Below are 12,875 nucleotides of genomic sequence, written 5' to 3'. Positions count from 1 at the left end.
AGCCTTTGAGATAGATTTTCTTTTCCTCTCGGGTGGTGCGGAGCTTGCACCTTGATAGCTGTGTCTCTGCTGAGGGCCAAGCTCTGAGCTGTACAAATGTGCTTAGTGCTTCAGTTGGGGTGGGAAGGGTTTGTTCTGTTTTCAGCTTAGTGCCCTCAAGGCCAGTGAATATCTGAGCATGCTGCTCAGAGGGAAATGTAGGCATATACATTTATTTAGAGCCTTGCTATTAGTGCAGCTGTTCTCTGCTCTGTGGTTGCTTTTGAAGTTAATGTAATCTGAAATGTATTTTGCTTTCTCTCTTGTGCTCTTTCAGAAATCAGGTCTATGGCAGTGAGTCTGAGAAGCTGAGTAGGTAGCGGCTTTGTTTCCTATTACTTAGCGCCAATTAAATAATACCAAGTTTCACAAAATAGTTCTTGCTTTAGAACTGAAATTCTTTGAAGCCAAAGCCTTTTCTTGTTAATTAAGATTGTCTATGCAGGCCACTTTAAGATTGTCTGTGCAGGCCACTTGCATGCAGTGAGGTCCACAGAAAAGGAGGAAAGCTGTCGAAGGGATGCTAGCGGCTCAGGTTTTGTCTTTGAATTGTGTTATGAAGGTGCTGTTCAAACAGTCTGCCGTGGCTTAGTTCAAAATAACAGGACAGTGTTATAGATGTAAAAACTATGCTTGGCTCTAGTTTGCTTCAGTTTATAGATACGCATCTTGATCTGATTCCTGCCTGCTAAAGGCAGCCAAGTGCCAAAACACTTAACCAAAGATTACTGACTTCTTTCCGTTATTGCTGACAGTTTTTTTTCCACTTGCATATTTCAGAGTGTTTGGAGACTGAGAGCTGAGGATCTGTCCCTGTATAGTACAGAGTTTCCAGGAACTTTACCTTGCCTCTTAGCCTTGCTGAAATAAACTTCTCGGAAGGTTTATTTCGTATGTGCAGCTCGCCCCTCTGGCAGTCATGGTGGTATTTTTCAGCTTCCGAGCACGTATTTGTCCCGAGGGACTGAATCACTGGGAATTTCCACATTTGAAGCAGTGTGCTGGGGATTGGTGTGAAGGGGCAGATCTGTGTTTCAGACTGAGCTGGTGATTTGAAGCTCAGTAAGTGAAGCTTCCCGAGTTAATGAAGTAATTCTTCAGCTGGCATTCAGCTGTATCTTGCAGTGTTAACTTTCAACTATTCAACCTCTTGATTTGCATCACAAAAATACTCTCATGCCATAAAAAACTTAACAATTATCCTACCTCACTAGTAAGACTTAAAATAGAACAATATTCTTGGGAAATATGACAAGATGGTCAAAATATGACTGAAAAGGAGCACTTCTTTTTTTTTCTTCCTCCTGTTAGCGAGTAAACCATTCTATTCTGACACTGACCTGACTTGCTGGGGAATGGGATTGGTTCCTTGATACAGCAGCATGCTAACATAGATGGAAAAGCAAAACAAGTGTGGAAGATTCTGATTGTCCTCAGTGAGGGAATGGAGCAGTCAGCTGGAGGATGGACCATCACTTCTAGTAGTAGTAAGGCTGAAATTCTCAGCCTGTTTGCAGCCTGGACCACTGAAGTAGGCGATGCTGATATGTGCTAATCCTCTCTTAAGGATCTGGTGGGTCTTGTGTCTTCTTCCCTTACAAAAAGGGCTGCGAGTTCCTGTACAACAGATTAGAAATCTCCATTTCCACAGGTGATGAGGCTGTAATACTTAAAGAGCAGAGTACTGTTTAGGGACAAGGAAAAAGTTTAGTGTTTGTTAAAAAGAATCTGGCAAAAGGCAAAACTGCCGCTTAGCACACACAGCACCAAAAGAGGCAGATGGCTAAAGCATTTTGGTGCAGAAAAATCATGTATTTAAAGTATGCCTTTAAAGCTACATGAGAAGATGACTGGAAATCAGGCTTCAGACCTTTAAGCTAAAAGGCAGGTGTGTAGAACCCCAGAACCTTGGTGGGTTTTTTTTCAGTGCTTTGCTCTCATTTCTTTCCAGTTGGTCCCTGTTTTTATGTTCTTGCTATGTCTTTTCTCTGAGAAGTCACACTTGAGCTTGATGTGAGGATCTGTACCTGTGTAGTATAGACTTTCCAGGAACTTTACCTTGTGTTTTAGCCTTGCTGGAATACTCCTACCACCCCAGTGGAGTAGAGGAGTAATCCTGTGTGAAGCTTCGAAGTGCTACCTTAGCACAGGTTAAAGCTACACTTAAACATTTAAGAAGCTTTGTAATAGTAGAGGAATAATATAATCAGGAAAAAATGAAATCTGAGTACTGCACTAAACTCTGTGAACCTATGTCCACAGTTCTCACTGTTTGAGCTCAGGGTTGTATGTATAATTACAGCTCTGCCTATTGCTTTGATGCCTGCAAGGTCACAGCTTTGTTTCTAACTCTCCATTTGTTAGTTTGAGACTGACTTGTCTCTGTTCCTGAAATAGCTTCTGTTTCCCAGATGGTGGCTTTGTCTGAAGAATGCGAAATCCTGGAAGAGTGGGAAGTGTATGCAAGTTGAACACACCTTGTGTAATATACCTACTCGTGTAGCTTAAACTCTGAGACGGAGGGAGTCCTGGCAGCAGTTCAGGCCCTCTCATTTTGGCGGTTGCTAGTTGTGGTACCTGCAACTTACAAAAGTGTGGTTTCAGCTTTTTTCACCAAAAAGCTGCTGTTTCACTCCTATTTGCAGTACTACAAGAATCAAGTAGGAAAAAGTATTGTTGAACTTCTGTTTTGTGAGAAAGCTAATTCATATATCCAGGTACTAGGGAGTGCTGTAGTTAGGCACCCAAAAGGAGTTGCAACTCGGCATGCTTGCTCTTCCTGGACCAGATGAAACCTGTCCATAAGCTGCTACTTCCAAAGTACTTGTTGCTTCTACCCAGTGGAAGTAGAAATCTGAACTAGGTGTCTCTAGTATTAAACTTTTGCGAGCCATCAGTATCAGATATCTGCTGGCTGTGCTGCAAAATGTGCAAAATAACCTTAGAAGTTGTGGGTTTCTATTGTCAGGTACCCCAGGATGATATGATAATCGTTAAAATTGGGGCCTTTTTGTCCTGGATAAGTCTATGAGTGAAATAAAGAATTTAACTCAATTTTTGTGTTAGTCAACTTCTTAAAGGTCTCTTGAGTACAGAAAGAAGAGGTAAAGGGGAACAGGAGGCTTTCTTATTTTGGGAAATTAATACAATATGACCACTATAAGCAGGCCACTATAAGCAGGCCACTATAGCTTACACTGGTAATAGGGCTGAACTTTGTTAATACTAAAACCTGATGTGCTCTGCAAAGTCAATGGTAACTCTATCTTTGGTACTAAAATTACATCATAATTTGATTATCTACACTGTAGATAGTGTAGTAAAAGTGATGCTATGCTGCTTTTGCCAGAATGAGGGAAGGAAGAGAACTTCCTGCTTTCTTCTGAAATGTTTTTGTCTTTGGCATGAACTATTTCCTTTCATCTTGCTCTTACTGTGGAACCAAAGACAACTGAAAAATGATTGCTGGGCTTCAACACAGCAGCTCAGAACACTAGGCTATTGTTAGCCTTGTTCTCTGTTAAACTGCAGGAAGATGTGTGCAAGAATTAATTGTTACTAGATTTTGGCATATATTGCCTCTGTGTTAAGTCTTCTCAGTGGGAGACGGAGTTACAATCACTATCCAGAAGAACAGTGAGTAACGCAGCAAAGCTTTATCATTTGAATAGTTTCCATTAAATAAAAAAGCAGTCTAGGGAATCTGTCACTTCACTGCATGTACTACACTGCCACTTCTTGTGGCAGTATCCTGAAGCTAGTGACGTGCTGGTGTTAAAGCTAAGGGAAAGTAATGGAAGTTCATAAAATGAGTGTTTCTCAGTTCAGTATTATTAAGACCAGATGTTTGCAAGTTGGAGAACATCTTGCTTTAAACACTCTACAGCAGGTAGCATTGAGGTCTGGGAGACTTAATAGAGCTGGTCAGAGGAGTCTGGTATTAGTGAACCTGGAATTACAGCAAAATAGATCTTATAATCCTGTACTTAGTGGAGCTAGTCTTGTTATAAGCCTTTTATTTTATTTTTACTAACACATTAGTTAATGTCAAGAAAATGGCTTGAAAAGAGGGTTGCTGGGATTGAGTATCTGGCAGTGTGTTCTGAAAGATAACTTTAGATCTGATAATTTTGTATTTTAATGTGTCCTGCTCTCCAACAATATCTGTGTAGTTGGGACAAACAGAGTGTAGTGTTTTGATGCTTATCCATGGCAATTCCAATGCAACATAGTTCTTAAACTGGGCAGAATGGAGGAATACAGGTATATGTATATATGCTCCTGGGTATCTACCCCTCCTGAAACTTTGTTCCCAAAAACTGGATTTAGAGAATTTAACTTGCCACAAGTCAGTGGGGGATTAACTCTGAAAGCCTGACTCAAAAATTGAGTCATTGAAAAGTGTAAATACCTCTTTTCTTTTTCCAGTGGCAGTACCACAAGTTCCCTTCAGTAGGTTGTGATGACTGTGCTGGTCATTCACCTGGGGGCAGGAACTCTCAAGTTCATTTCTGTCAGGCTCTCCATTCTTATGTTCATGACTACATAACTGCTACAGCAAGACGGCAAGAAAATAGCCTGAAGTTGCAGAGGATAGGAATTAGCAATGAGCTAATGTTACAGGTCATCATTTCAAAATGAGAAACTTTCCTTTGCAGAATCAAGGAAAATTAGCTGAAAGTAGAAAGATAACTCGGGTTGGGTCTAACTTTTAGCAAGACTGGGACCGGATTACTTCAGCATTGCTTCAGGCAAGCTATGAATACGAATTCTTGCAGACTAGCTTCTGCTCCATGTGCAACTTAGTCCATGCATTGTCTGATAAACAACTATTCCTAGTATTTTTTGTTTGGAATTGACATAGCAGTGACTTGAGTTTTCAAGAACAAAGTCTTTTTGTCTTGAAGCATATTGATGATTAGTGAACTTTGCTTTTAAATGAAAATCATGAGTACTAACAGGATGTCTCTTTTGTTTTCAGGGCTTGGCACAGCATGAATATAATTCGAGAAAACAGAGATCTTGCTTGTTTCTACACAACAAAACATTCATGGAGGGGAAAGTAAGTAGCTTAAAGTTTGGGGGTTCTTTTAATGTTTCGTGTGTAATTCCTTCTCTCCAGTATTGGATTTTACTGTGTAGTTTCTGTATTGATGGATGAAAGTTGAACTACAGGCCCCTGCTGCTCAGCCTGTGAACTGAATCTTCACTAGAATCAGTTTTGTGTTTTGGCCTTCCCCTGCACATGTTCCCACACTCTGTAGCTCTGCAATGAACCACCTGACTTACTCAGCTTCCAAGTCTCTTGAAATTACTGTATAAAGCACTAATTTTAAAGTGGAAATGCTGCTTCTTGGAACAGGTTCTTGGAGGAGTAGTGTATTATGTATAGATGAGCGTGATCAGTCCACGCATATACTTAGTAGATTATCTATCAAAGTACTAGGTGGCATTGAAGAATTCTGTCACTACAAATAAACTTCAACCCTAAAGGGGGTCTTGAATCGATAAAATGATTTTTCAGCAATGCATCTGACTGCAGAAGCTAGGGAACTTCTAATAAAGCTGTCCATTAAATTGTCATAGCTGTTAGGCTGAGTTTGATGCCAGCTGTTATACATACATATATACATAAAGCTTCATAGGTTTTTCTTTGGTATCCTTACTGGTTGTTCCTTCTCGCATGCACAGCAGTGCTGTGGAACTGGGATTTTTCCTTGCTACCTAAACATCAGCAGAACCAACAGCGTGTGTTGCCTGCATCTCAGGTGCATGAGGACAGCTTAATTGTAATGACAACACTAAGAGATGATGTTGTTCGACCAGTGAGGTGAAACGGGTTGGGTTCTCTTGGGTTTGTTTTTTGGGGGTTTTGTTGTTGTCTGCTGATAAATACTTGATGAAATTTTCCTATCAGTTTTTGGGAATCCTGGGAAGGAAAGGAGGATGGGATTGCAAGGAGTGGCAACCACAGATCTTTCTCAACTCTTCTTTGAAGAACCATGAGATTGCTTTAGTGTCTAATCACATTGCTCCCTGCCTCTGTCAGCAAAACTTAAAGCCCTGCGTAGTTCGGAGTCGAGACTAGACTGAGCAGCTCTCTGAGGGCAAAATCTTTCCTTTATCAAGACAGATTCTTGATTCACTTGAAATGAGAAGTTTAGTGTTTAGTTTTACCTCAGCACTTCTGTAAATTGCGTCCTACCCGAGTTAAGATCGATGCCTTTAGATTTGTGTGGGCATGGGTGAAGAAACAGTTCCTTCACTAATAAAAAGACACTGTGTTGGGGTAGAATGTTAGGACAGTTTGTCCCTCCTAATCTTTCTGTTGCCCAGCAGAAAATATCTGATCTCCTCTTCTGAAGTTCCCGTGGCCTGTGTGCAAACCTAGCGTGCGTGTGATTTGAGCCACTTGGTGAAAATTGGATAGAACTCAAATTGCTTCTGCTGCCCAGTGCCTTCCATTAAAGAGCCTCTTCCTATGTGATGCAGGCTGTTGGAGTAGTATGATCTTGAACTTTGGCAGCAGTGGTCTGATAAACTATGAAGTATTCTAGAACTTCTCACTAAGTCTAAAGTCTACAACAGAGACTTAGTTTAAAACTCAGTGACCCTTTACTTTTCACGTAATGAAGGGGAAAGCAGTATCTTGTGAGCAGCTGCCTCATGTTGCAGCAGGAAGATTATATGGCTTTTAGTAAGCAAATATTTGAATACTTAAATCCACTCAGTTCATAGTTATAATCTCAGTATAATCTATGGATAACATGAAAAAAAGCAGTAACTTAATGTGTAGTGCTAAATGGCCTGAATCACTCCATGGGCTGCATGCATAGCCATTAAGGTTTTTTCTAGTAGTACAGATGATGGTGCTCCAGTGTTTTTCTGTTCTGTAAAATTAATGAATGCTGTCTTTTGAGTGTGGCGGTATAAAATTTGTCTACCAGGTTCATCCTAATTAGAAAAGTATGACTTCTAGAGTGCTTGGAAGGAACTAGTGAGTAATCAATAGCCTTTTTACTGGGAAGAGGAGATTTGCTTCAAATTCTTCTTCACAAAGCAGCCTAGTATTAGCCTGTACTGCAGAGTATGAGAAAATCAATGGTAAATCTTTAAGGCCCAGAGGTATAAATACCTTTCTATGTATTTAGAGGTGAGGTTCTGGACAAAAGTATGTGTAAGTGGTCATGAACACTGACTTCTGAGTCTTCTCTGTTCGTGCAACAAGACTTGGGTCTTCTGCATTTACCTATGGAGAGGGGATGAAAGAAATGGTAACTCAGTAAACCTGCTGTTCTGTCTTGTGTTCCTTGTCACATCACGTATTAAGAATGTTGGGTAATCAATATGCTTCCTAGATGTTGAAATGCTGGCTTGATCATGAGGGGAGGAAGGGTAGGGGCTATAATGTTTGGAAGCTAGTCTTCAGTTACGTGTGCTCATTGCATATCCATATTCTGCCACAGAGCACTGTGAAGCTCTTTAGTATGGTAAGTGAGTAAACAGATATTCCTTAAACAAGTACTGAAGTGCTTTATTACTTGTGATAAGTTCTTTAGACTAGGATAAACAAGCCTTAGTTGTAAATCATATAAAAGACACAACACCTGCCTAAACTGTGCAACAAGAGGAGAGGGAAGAGTTGGGTTGCTCAAAGGATTTTCTTATCTAAGAGTTGGTGCATTCTTTGACAGACTGAATATAGTGGAATTATTAGCAGCTAGAGTGACTTCAAATGCTCTGCTTCATTACTACTACTTCTTTTCACCTGCATCTTAAATAAGGAGAATTCAACTATGTGGAAAGCCGAACAGGCTTTTCAAATAGATTAAACATCTTTAAGGTGGCAGGTCACTTTGATATTACAGATTCTTCTAAGCTTTGAAGAAAATAAGCACATACTTTAATTTCTAGGTAAACTCTTCTGGGCCAGTAATAGCTTAAACCTGCACCAGATTGAATAATGGAAAATGGTAGGGAATGAAATTTGTCAGATTGACTGTGTCAGGCAGATACTTTTGACTTTGCTATTATGAGAGAAGAGGATAGGTCAAATAACATGAGGCAGCAGCTCTGAATATATCTGAAACTCATGCAGAGTTTGACCTTGTATAGAAATGATGGCTTGTGCTACAGACTTGGGATGTGTGAGAGAAGGGACTGTAACACCAGAGGGCAAAGAAGTGATTTCTTGATGCAGTGTCTAGTATGGCATGCATCTGATTAGTCAGCCATCTGGTTGGTCCTATCCCTAGCAAACCCACAGGTAGAGGGGTTGGAACTAGACGATCTTCAGGTCCTTTCCAACCCTAACTATTCTATGACTCTCTGATTTTAACTGAAACTGAATTGGTTTTGTTTGGTTCAAATTCAAGAAAGGCACCCATGTTTAGATTGTGATTCTTTGGTCAAAGAAGACTTACTAGAACTGGTTCTGATTCAGGTTTTGCTTGACTTTCTGGGCAGGACTGGTTCCAGATAAAGTCCCCTAAAACAGGAAGTTTTTGCAAGTAGTAAGGATTTGGTATAATCTTCTGTTTCAAACTCCGCTTAGTTATGTTGCAAAACTTTCTGATGCAGAAATATGTAAATAAGTCTCTATATAAAGAGATGGTTCAGGGTATGCTGTGAATGTTGTCTAGGAAATGAAACTGGTAAAGTTTCCATTTTGCTCTTGCTGTATCTGAATTTCTTAGCTTTAGCTCACTGCTGCTTGTTTCTGACATGCCTGAAATGCAAGCAGCTACCATGCTACACTGTTCTTTAAGCACTATGGCAGTTAAAATACCTGTGATGTTGACAGGCAATGACTAGCTGCGTATTGCACTATAGCTTCAGCAATCTGAGTGTCTCTGAGTTTAGTAACCCTAATTTTCCTCAAGGTGAAGAAAATTAGGCTTGGCCATAGGAAGACTTTGACTTGTTACAGTATTGTGAACGGGTGTGTGGATTGGATTATTTCATGTTACAACTGTTGTCTGAGACAGCTTCAGGCAGATGCTTTAGAGTATTGCAGGGACCATTTCCAGTCTGTGTAGGGTTTTTTGTGGTGTGTTTTTGTTTGGTTTGGGTTTTTATTATAATTTATTCTGATTTGGTAGTACCTTTCAGTGCACGTTCCAAGAGTCTTTGGTCCTGACTTAGCTGATAACTTGGAAATATATTTAGTAGTATTTAACTTGTATGTGCCCTTTAAGGCTATATAGAACAGAGGAGATGAAGAAAATTCCATATCAATTTCCTGACAACGATTTGTGTGTAGCTTCAGCAGGGTTTTTCTGTGACTTCTGGAGAAACTAACATTCTTCTGTATTCTAGGTATAAGCGAGTCTTTTCAGTAGGAACCCATGCCATCACCACATACAATCCCAACACGCTAGAAGTTACAAATCAGGTAACTATCATCTCTAAAGTTGTTTTCTGACTTACATTCACCATCCAGAGTGAATAGTGGCATTCGGGCTTCAGAAGCTATCTAGTCTGACAAGATCTTGGCAAAACCAGAACAGAAAACTGGTGCTGCCTTCACTAACTCTACAAATATCCAGTGGGTTTTGTCCTTTCAGGCAGTCTGTCTTTATTGGCCAATAGGTAGTAGTTTGCTTTTGGGTGTGCTGTTCTGAATGAACTGGTGTAAGTTTGATCACTCTAAATCTATGTCCCTGAAGGGACTCAGGGCAGTTATTTACTTTGCAGTGTCAAATAGGAAGCTCAAGCTAAAGCTGTCACGTAGCATGCTAGCTACTGTTCCATTACAGCAACTTACTCAGTTATTATAGGTACTAAGTGGTTTTGGGTGGAGGAGATGGAACTTTAAAATTACTAACATGGTAACCTAATTACTTTCAATTGTCTAGTGGCCTTATGGAGATATCTGTAGTATTTCCCCTGTTGGAAAAGGACAAGGAACAGAATTTAGTCTCACTTTTCGGAAAGGGAGTGGAAAAAAGTCTGAAACTCTGAAGTTTTCCACAGAGCACAGAACAGAACTCCTTACAGAGGCACTGGTAAGATGATTTTTTTCTTCAAGCAAGCAGTAAGTACTTGGTTATCGTTACAATTTGTGGTAGCTTCTTCTGCTTTGTTTCCTTACATAAAAGCAGGTTGTCTTTTGATGTATTACGTTAACGTACTTGTTCTAGTGTCAATTGCAGCAATTAGTGCATGATTCTTAAATAGTAAAGCTGCAAATACTGACTGCATTGAGCAGTGAGCCTTCAAGGAGGCTTAGTTCAAGTCCCTTTAAACAGGGTCAGCTTAAACACAGGCTTTCTGGATAGATTGGCTGTCATTTGCATTCATTCTTTTTTAACTTTCTTAAATACAGAGATTCAGGACAGACTTCTCAGAAGGCAAAATCACAGGAAGGGTGAGTGTTCGGCTTCTCTGAATCATTAATGAATGATCTCAAGACTTGAACTACTTTGTTCACATATGTGATGCTTGTGCTGTATGCACTACCTAAACGGCTTTTGTAAATTTGGATCTGAAGTCTTATTTTGAGAAGAGAAAGTCAAGAGTTTGATCAAAAGCAATGGGAACCTTCTCAACAGTAGAATATTTGAGTTCTCTCCCCTTGGTAGAAGCCTTATGTAGTACACTTAAAGACTCTGAATGTTACTGCTGAAATAAACGCCTTTGCCACTTGGTGTTTTATTTGGAGAGAAGGAAGAACTATAACAGAAGCTTTGATTCATTATTCAGTGTTTACTACTTACAACACTTTACTTTCCAGCTCTGGATAATTTTCTCTGTCACATCCTTAATGCTTGGTGGGGGGAATATTGTTTCCTAGGAAGATTCCTGTACGTCAAATTAAAGACAAGATTGCTATGTAATGAATCTCGGTAACACAGTAATAAACAAGGCAGTATGGAGTATTGGACTTCGTATTTGGTTTTATGTCTTCCTGTCACAGAAGATAGCACTTACTGCATAGAACAGATCTTTAGTGATGAGCATAGCAAGACTGCTGGAATTTGGCTGTCTCCTTTGTCTTACTCTAGCTTTTGCTGTTTCTCAGTAAATGTGTTTGTAAAGGAATGTGACTGCAGGAGATGAAAAATTCACAGTGTTGGGATAAGCTTACCTTAATTTAGTTCGATTAGCTGAAAAACAGCACCTGGTGCAATAGCTATTTCCTTGTCTAACCACAGTGCACATTATCTGTGAATAGATCGCCTTCTGTAGCAACTTCCTCTTGGAGTGGCTGTTCTCTCTTCAGAATACATTATTAAAGCTGACTTCCTTGTCAGTCGACAGCTACTTGAATTCATAGTGTTCTTAACATAGATAAGAGCATTAAGAGAAATCATAGCTTTTGAACTTCATACCCACACTGCTTACTAGACAGGGAAAAAACTGTTGCTGTGTAGTAAAGGAGCATGTGTGTGTGTGTACGTCTAAAAGTAGCTCTCTCTGCAGAGATATAACTGTTATAAACATCACTGGAGTGATACGAGGAAATCTGTGATTCTGGAAGTAACTCCTGGAGGTATTGACCAAATTGATCCTGCAACGAATAAAGTCCTGTGCTCCTATGACTACAGAAATATTGAAGGCTTTGTTGATATTGCTGGCTATCAGGGAGGCTTCTGTATCCTCTATGGAGGATTTAGTAGATTGGTGAGTACTAAAACGGAAGATCTTGGTATGGTGCTTAGGTTGTTTATAGCTGTATATTTAATAACAAAGCTTCAACAGAATTTGATCGTATACGTATGTGCATCTTTGGGACTCAAATGTATTCTATTTTGTGAGCGTGAAATACCCAGTTATTTATATTTGGATGGTATGACTGTAATTTGGACAGGGAGTTTCCTGACATTACTCCAAGTTACAGAAGTGACAGTCAGTGTTCCTAATCTACCTAAGCGATGAAGAGGTTCTATTCAAAAATAGATTGATCAGTAGTGGTGCTTCCTTTTTAGGTCTGTGATTGATATTCAGCAGCTTTGCTTGGGAAATGCTGCAGTGTAATTTTGGTTTCAAAATCCTGGGATCCAGGGTTTATGTGAACAATACTCCGAGCAGCTGAAGTGAATCTTTAGGAATTAATTCATGGTCACTGATGTAAATACTGTTACCTTGGTCACTACTAACAAAATAGGACTTTGCACTCTAGATCATGGTTTCTGTGTCTCTTGTACTGCAGCATGCTTTTCTCTGGCATAAAACTAGCAATACAGAATTGAACCTCTCACCTTACCTAGCAAGGCTGGATAGCAGCCTTTACAGATAGCAGCTGGGGCTGCCCCTATGGCTCTCTGGCTCCTCACTGCTGCCAGGCTGTCAGCATCTGTTGCCAACGCAGGGCATACAGACCTTTAATACCAAGCTAATGTGTAGCAGGGTATCCTTTAGGAATAGCTGCTGTATGTGGGTATTTTTGAAAAGCAAATGTGAACCTAATAGCGGATCTCTTGTGTAATAAGTAACCTCTTTATACCATACACTTTGCAAAGTCAAGCACAGCTGCTATGAAGATTCTCTCTGTTAGAGATATATATATATATATATGGGATTACTTATGGAACTGTGATTTCTTAAGCTATGCCATATTTTTCACCTGTGGGTTTGTTTTTTTCTTGTCAAAACTTGCAGCACCTGTTTGCATCTGAGCAGAGGGAGGAGATTATCAAAAGTGCAATAGAACATGCTGGCAACTTCATAGGGATCTCTCTGCGCATAAGGAAAGAATCCCTAGAATTTGAGCAATACTTGAATGTTCGCTTTGGAAAATACAGCAATGATGAATCTGTGACATCTTTAGCAGAGTTTGTTGTTCAGAAAATAACACCTAGACATTTGGTAAGGTATCAAACCAAACTTACTTG

At 39.9% G+C, this 12,875-nt stretch overlaps 1 protein-coding gene across 3 annotated transcripts in view; it reads left to right on the top strand.

The window, feature by feature from the left end:
* Positions 1-12,875, top strand: part of DNAJC13 (DnaJ heat shock protein family (Hsp40) member C13) — a 54,842-nt gene that overhangs the window by 966 nt on the left and 41,001 nt on the right. For all 3 annotated transcript variants that reach the window (XM_065665564.1, XM_065665561.1, XM_065665563.1), the window contains exons 2-7: positions 5,021-5,101; positions 9,358-9,433; positions 9,897-10,046; positions 10,367-10,408; positions 11,464-11,664; positions 12,643-12,849. In XM_065665564.1, the coding sequence (XP_065521636.1) occupies positions 5,034-5,101; positions 9,358-9,433; positions 9,897-10,046; positions 10,367-10,408; positions 11,464-11,664; positions 12,643-12,849 (744 nt within the window). In that variant the 5' untranslated portion in view covers positions 5,021-5,033. The remainder of the gene's footprint in view (positions 1-5,020; positions 5,102-9,357; positions 9,434-9,896; positions 10,047-10,366; positions 10,409-11,463; positions 11,665-12,642; positions 12,850-12,875) is intronic.

Source organism: Lathamus discolor, chromosome 2 (assembly GCF_037157495.1).
Source record: "Lathamus discolor isolate bLatDis1 chromosome 2, bLatDis1.hap1, whole genome shotgun sequence".
Taxonomy (NCBI): domain Eukaryota; kingdom Metazoa; phylum Chordata; class Aves; order Psittaciformes; family Psittacidae; genus Lathamus; species Lathamus discolor.
Note: the sequence above shows the minus strand (reverse complement) of the source record. Positions and strands in the feature narration are given on the sequence as shown.